Source organism: Pocillopora damicornis, chromosome 5 (assembly GCF_964200805.1).
Source record: "Pocillopora damicornis chromosome 5, jaPocDami1.2, whole genome shotgun sequence".
Taxonomy (NCBI): Eukaryota; Metazoa; Cnidaria; class Anthozoa; order Scleractinia; family Pocilloporidae; genus Pocillopora; species Pocillopora damicornis.
Window position 1 is genome coordinate 25,785,588 of NC_142674.1, and position 6,965 is coordinate 25,792,552.

General features: G+C 38.8%; 1 protein-coding gene across 1 annotated transcript; it reads left to right on the forward strand.

Annotated features, from left to right (window-relative positions):
- Window positions 1-348: 348 nt before the first annotated feature.
- LOC149046171 (uncharacterized) lies at window positions 349-3,024 on the forward strand. Its single transcript, XM_089206021.1, has 2 exons — window positions 349-435; window positions 858-3,024. Exons 1-2 carry the CDS (start codon window positions 349-351, stop codon window positions 2,445-2,447), a joined length of 1,677 nt encoding a protein of 558 aa, XP_089062147.1. The 3' UTR covers window positions 2,448-3,024.
- Window positions 3,025-6,965: the final 3,941 nt, after the last annotated feature.

A 6,965-nucleotide genomic window follows, 5' to 3' on the forward strand; every position in this document is an offset into this window, starting at 1 on the left:
AAGTGTTGCTTCCTATGTGTGGAATGTTATATAAGTCAAAAGCAATATCGATTGCTGCTGTGGTCAGGTGTTTTTGATACTCTTGGTCTGAATAAGAAGTCTTCCTAAGAAATTAATCTTATCTTGTCAATACAAAAATTTAAATGAAAAGTTGTTGAGTCAAATAAAGAATACGGTGGGTTTTTCATCACAGAATTCGTTTGAGCTGCAATGTAATGAGATAAACTTAGCATTTCAGTTATTTTTGTAACTAGTTGTGGTTTCTCAACTTTGCTACTTGCAATATTAGTGCCTATCGCGGAATTACTGTGATCATATGTCCCTGTGTTTTTCTATAGATACGCGGTGATGTTAAACTGCTGGAAATACGAAAGCGCCAGCCGGCCACACTTTGTGAAGCTCTACCAAACAATGGATACATATATTAAAACAAAGGTTTGCCATACAGCTTCTAATTCAGCATATACTTTAGCAATTGAAATTGGTATCCTATCAAGTCAATTGCGAATTTCTTTTCACGTCAATGTGATGTCAAAACGCATTAACTACCCAGCCGCTAACAATTTACTTTTTAAACATATGCAAGTGTGGTTACGTTATGTCAGTCTGGATCATCCTTATTTTCCCTCTGTTGTCTACACACAAGAAAGAACGGAACAGATCTTAAAATTACACTTTTGGAAAACTTTGACAGAAAGGGAGACCTTACCTGAATTTCTTCCTTATCAATTCATGCAAGTACTAATGATATCTGATCTGCTCTTTTTTTGTCTTTTTAGTGACTCATTTTTGAAATTCCTTCGTTCAAGATTTTTTAACTCATGCAGTTCCTGATTAACTTCTAATCTTTTTCATAGACATATGTAGATATCTTTGACGATGAAAAGTATGATCAGGATAAGTACAACTTTGTCGATGACCGTGGAGCTGTTGCAAACCCAGAAGATGCAGGAGCGGACGAGCTAGGAGCAGCTGCAGCAAATCCCATCTGTGGAGTGGGTGAACACGGTGCTATGGCACATCCCTTTCTGGTTGCAATGGACGATGGCGCTACAGCTTTCCGTTTTGGAATTAACGTCGGAGACGAAGGAGCACCTGCAACAGATCCCGACCGTGAAGTGGGTGAACACGGTGCTACGGCACATCCCTTTGTGATTGCAATAGACGATGGTGCTACAGCTTTCCCTTTCGCTATCAACGTACAAGATACAGGGGCAGCTGCAGCAAATCTCGCCCATGAAGTGGGTAAGCACGGTGATGCTGCACATTCCTTTGTGGTTGCAATTGACGATGGTGCTACAGCTTTCCCCTTCGCTATTAACTTACAAGACAAAGGGGCAGCTGCAGCAAATCTCGCCCATGCAGTGGGTAAGCACGGTGCCACTGCACATCCCTTTGTGGTTGCAATTGACGATGGTGCTACAGCCTTCCCCTTCGCTATTAACTTACAGGACAAAGAGGCAGCCGCAGGAAATCTCGCCCGTGAAGTGGGTAAGCACGGTGCTACGGCACATCCCTCTATGGTTGGAATTGACGATGGTGCTACAGCTTTCCCTCTCGGAATCAAAGTAGAAGAAGAAGGTTGCGCATCATACCCTTTTGAGAGTGATAAGAAAGATATGGATGCCCAAGCATACCCTTTGGAGAGTGATACTTTACCATATCTTAGCGAGAACGAGGAAGAAGATGTTGATGACTCCGAGTGCCCTCTTGCGATTGAGGAAGAAGAAATTGATGACTACGAGTGCCCTCTTGCGATTGAGAAAGAAGAAATTGATCCTTTACCATCCTCCCTGGTGATGGACCAAAACGGTCTAGATGCTTCAGTATGTCCCCTTGTGACTGACGAAGAAAATTCGGATTCTTTAGCATGCCCCCTTATGGGTGAGGAAGAAGATTCCAATAACTCAGCATGCTCCCCTGTAACTGGGGAAGAAGATTTCGAAGCCACAGGAAGCCTTTCTGTTACTGAAAAAGAAGATCCTAACTCTTTAGCACGCTCCGCAAATGAGGTGAACAAACCTGATACCTCACCATTCCCTTGTGTGATGGAGGAAGAAGATCTTGATTCTTTAGAATACAATCCCCTGATCGAAAAAGAAGGCCACAGTGATTCCGTCTTCCCTCCAGATATTCAAATTGATGACGAAGAAGGTGTAACAAGTGAACCTGAAAGTAACGTTGGTTATGAAGGTGCTGTAGCAGTTCAATCTGAAAAGGAGGCAGGAGAAGAAGAACCTGAGACTTGCCAACTAGAGTACACGAAGGATGAACAAGACGATCTTGGAAACTATATGGACGACCAAAGTGATGCTGTAGACCTTCTTGACGGGGAGGCTGGCGTACAAGAGTATGATGGTAATCAACTTACTGCTGCAGATAAAGACGAAACTGGAAGTGACGAAGACGAGGAGTCATCTGAAGTAACTCCTCTTGTGCAGGACTGAGGCTTAATAGCAGAATTGCTGAACCTCCAAGGTTGTAGTCTTATAACACTCTGTGGTAATTTGTAGTGTAGATTTCGAGAACTTCAGCCTCAATATTTCATAGCTTTTTATTTTAAGATGTAGTTTCTATCGTACTTTTACTTTATTAATGCTTTGGTAGTGATGATAACTATTTTTATAGTTTATAAATGGAGGTTAGATGGAATTTTCTTGGAAAAAAAAAACTTGTTTATTTACTTCACTTTTGCATTTCTTAGTTTACCGTTTATTCCCTTGGTGCACTTGTCAGTGCTTTGTTGTTGTTATTGACTGTAGGCTGATAGAGACGAAAAAAAAAAAGAAAAAAAAATTGCTGTTAAGATAATTTTTATAACTGATCTAGTCAGAAATTTTGCGTAAATTTGTGAGTGTTGTTCCTAGTATAAGTAATATTTCTTAATTTTTTTGTAAGTGCATTGAAGAGAAGAACAGTAATGGACATGTTGATCTCTCCCAAGTCACAATGAATATTTACCCTGTTAGGAATAATTAAATTGTTGTAAAGCACTCTCTAAATGCTTCAGTAAACTTATATAAGCTAAACTCGTTTTGTTTACTCCATTCGTTGCAGCAAAATTGCTGGTTCGGATCAGACCACTTTAAGTAAAACAAAGGCATATGCACAGGAAATGTCATTAATAAGAGTAGAGACAAAAGGGAGAAAAAGGGTGGGGCGAGGAAATCTAACTGTACATCTGATGGACACAATAAACTAAAATGACAGTTAGGCTCCTTCAAAACACAGTCGAGCCAATATAACAATGGATTCTCATTCAATCATTTTTCAATTTTGTTTTTTCCACGAGCACTTACATATAAAGCTAACATTGCCTAACCTATTACTTCAACTTTCATCGTGGGGAGAACTGTGCTGATTTTTTAGAGAAACAGGCAACTGCGGTTATTTTCTTACTGTTTTTCGTTGTGTTTCTTGACATGAGCAAGGCCTTTGCCAAGATTAACGATGGCATTTCGGTGTGGCTTAGTTCATCATTAATCCATCTGATAGACAACAAGTAGTGCTCATAAATTCTGAGTTCTCTGACCCTCTAGTCTTTGAATCCAGATTGCCACAAGCGGTTGTTCCATTACTTGTACCTATTCAGAATATATGTAAATGACTTTTCATATGCCCCTCAATCTTGTTTTACTGAATATTATTGGATGATGCTAAACTTCAGATTTCTTTCCCAGTTCAAGGCTGGGCGAAGACAATAATTTTTTTCTGAGACGTGGAGTGTCCTTTAAATTAAAGTGAAGTAAAACCACGATCGTCGATAAAAGATCAGTAGGGACTCTGACGTCGATCTACACAATTTTGGTTCATGTCTTTTATTTCGGTATTTGTCTATTTGGCTGTTGAGGATACGTTGTAGGAAGTATTTATCGTTTAGATAGGGTTTTGAAATTTTTGTACACGAAATAAAATTTAAGTATGTTTTTATTTGAACCTCCCGAAAATCTGATATATTTCGACCCACTCAAAATGAATATAAAGAACCCAAAAGTAATCACTAAAACGTAACTTCGCTCATCCTTCTCCATTCACCTCCACGGGAATTGCGCCCAAAAAAGTTGAGACTGTTGCAGGAATAAATTAATCAAAATCATCTTTTTGCATCATTTTATCTGATAGTATTAAAGTATACACTAAAACAAATAGTCATTTAAGTGCGGTGGCAAGAGGTGGGTGTTTACATCTCCGCTTCGCAGCTTGGTAAATATCCACCTCTAGTTAAATCTACCTCGGTGAAGAGTTAAGAAATAATAAACATTTGATAAATTTCCAGTGTAGCGATTAGCATCGCAACTTATCGTGATAATGCAAACGTTTCAGAAAAGACAACATTGGGAAATGAATCATTTTTCTATCCATATCTTGTAAAATTAATGTCAATAAAGGAAATATAAATAAATTTGAAAGGTCTTGGCTGACCACCAAACACCAGCACACGCACAACAATAACTAAAGTGTGTCAATAATCATATATTATTACCCTTAGTGTTATCAAAACAAGCAGGCTGACATATCTGTTAGCCAAAAACGGTCTATTTATGCGACTAAGAATAAAGTATTTGAAAGCCTGATGACCCAATTTGCCAGTCTCTAGCTAAATACTATAACAGGTACTGATAAGTAAACACGTAATACCTCTTGAAAACCGTCAGGAGACGGATTGTGCCTTTGTGTGTGAGCGTAACCGGTTTTCATGACTAAGCTATTGAGTCATTCATCACGCCCTTAAAACCAAGGCTATTGCCAAAATGGCCTAGAGTATATTCTAGAGCTCGTGTGAATGATTTACTCGTGATACATCATTACACATTCCACGCTTTGTTTTTGGAAGCAGATGTGAACTGTTTATGGAAAAAAAAAATTTTGTTGAACATTGATAAGGGCTGAGACGCGCGCTTGTGTTTTCATCATAAAGTTAAAGTTCAAGAGAACTTAAAGTTTGGCTAAATCTCGTTTTTTGTTATTCTGGAATTTACTAATACCAAAATATAAGCCATTTAATCACCAATCAGCCATTTTTGTGGCTTCCTCAATTTGCGAGATGTTTAATTTAGTCTTATTTGATATTCAAGCATGACGCATTTTAAAATAAAGGTTAGACATATTCATCTTGAGGTTTTTCCTCCTGATTGTGGGGAAAAGTCAGCTGAAAGAGGCCAAAAATGCAAAAGAAAGCAGTGGTTCACTGTGACTGTATGTATAGAGAAGTCAGCAATAACTGAGGCGGCGAAAAAGGAAAAGAAAATAACAACCTTACTTGTTTAAAAGCGCCGCCGGCAAAAGGACTAAAGGGGCCACACAAATGTACGGGGTAAACTCTTTTAAGGTTTTATTCGACAAAGTTGCTTCGCACTTCGCTGAAAACGGTTTGTTTAGTCAATATGCGAGTTATTAGATTTACGCATGAGAGAACAGGGCATATCGAGCAAAGACAAGTCCACAATTAACGTTTATTTAGTAATTTTGTTTATGCATGGGCGATCTTTAAATAAATATTAGAAACCCGTCCAAAATAGATAAAGAATCAATTCTCAAACAATATCTCATTGTATTTCATGGCAAAAAAAAGAGACTAATTGATGTTATGTCTTCCTCTTCTTCTTATTCTCCTTCCTGTAAAGAGAACAAGAAAAAGAAAAAGAAATTTGTATTCCTCCTCATATTGCAATAGAGTTTTCGACTCTGTAAGTGCAATTACTTGTCAGCATTCAATGATTCCTTATTGATTAATATAAAAATTCGAAAAAAAGTATTTCTTTAAGGACACGGAAGTTTTTCCAAATAAGTACTGGCGACCTCGAATCACGAACAACAACAAAACGCCCTGACTGTGTCCTTTACTGCCTTTCTCACTTCTGTGATTTTCCAACAGTAAAGAAAGGGATTCAGAGATGAGTTCAGATAAACTAAAGTTTTCGTAAAGAGCCACAGAGCATGAATTGCTGATCCACTAAGTACTGTATGTCTCAATATCGACACAATTATAAAAGGGGTGTAGCATGCCACTAAAGCCAACTGCACCCAAAATATGCTGGAAACTATTTTCTGATATTGTTTGATGTTCAGTTGAACTCTTTCGTTTAATCTTTGTTTTGATGAACCTTTTGCTGTCCATGCACGTACTCTTCCCCTTCCTGTACCTTTTACTCCTGCTCCTTGTTCTGTGGCTGTTCTTGTCCCCGTTATTGCGCCTGCTTCATCTTTTCCCGCTCCTATATCTTCTCCTGCATTTGACCGTCCTTCGCCAGGGTTGTCTTCTACTTCAGCCTGGTACCGCTGTAATCTCAGGTGGATCTTTACGTAGCAAACACGGAAGTAACCAGAGATACCACGACGGCCACAAAAGCAACAATCTTTGAAACCGTTTGACTCCAGACACGAACCAATCCGCATAAAACAGCAATTATCCAGCATGAAAGTATAACAGCTTGAGTTCGCTTTAGTGTCACAACTTGTCTGTATCTCCGCCTCAATAACAGAACAAGAAGTCTGTCAACACTGATGGCTGTTGATATCAGTACAGTCACCCCAAACAAAACATAGTTGGATATACAAACAACCTCTTCGACGTAATACACAATATCTATGTCGGTGTTACCAAGATCAATGTAAAGAAATAAAACAGTCACGAACAGAGGTTGTGAAAAAAGACCCACACAAAGATCAATAGCGGCTAGACATTCAAACAGGACCTTTGCAGCGGGATGCAAAGAGGACACTTTATAAAATGTTAATAGAAGCTGAGCATTACCAAGAGATGCAATGAAGGAGAGGACAATGTTGAAAGCGAGGAGAAATGCTACTACTCCAATTGGTAATTGTGAAGATAACTGGCTAGTGAGGGTCGCCATTGGCGCTCACGTTCAGACTTGTGGCTCTGTCTTTCCCTCTTTTGGCAGCAAATGAACGTTTATTGGGCGATCCCTATTCGATATAAGAGTATTATTGTTTTGTCGAGAATT

Bases quoted from the DNA above. Each gene is read 5' to 3' on its own strand.
- LOC149046171 (XM_089206021.1), top strand. From the start codon at position 349: ATGTTAAACTGCTGGAAATACGAAAGCGCCAGCCGGCCACACTTTGTG. The intron at 436-857 runs GTTTGCCATACA...TCTTTTTCATAG, and splicing joins ATACATATATTAAAACAAAG to ACATATGTAGATATCTTTGA.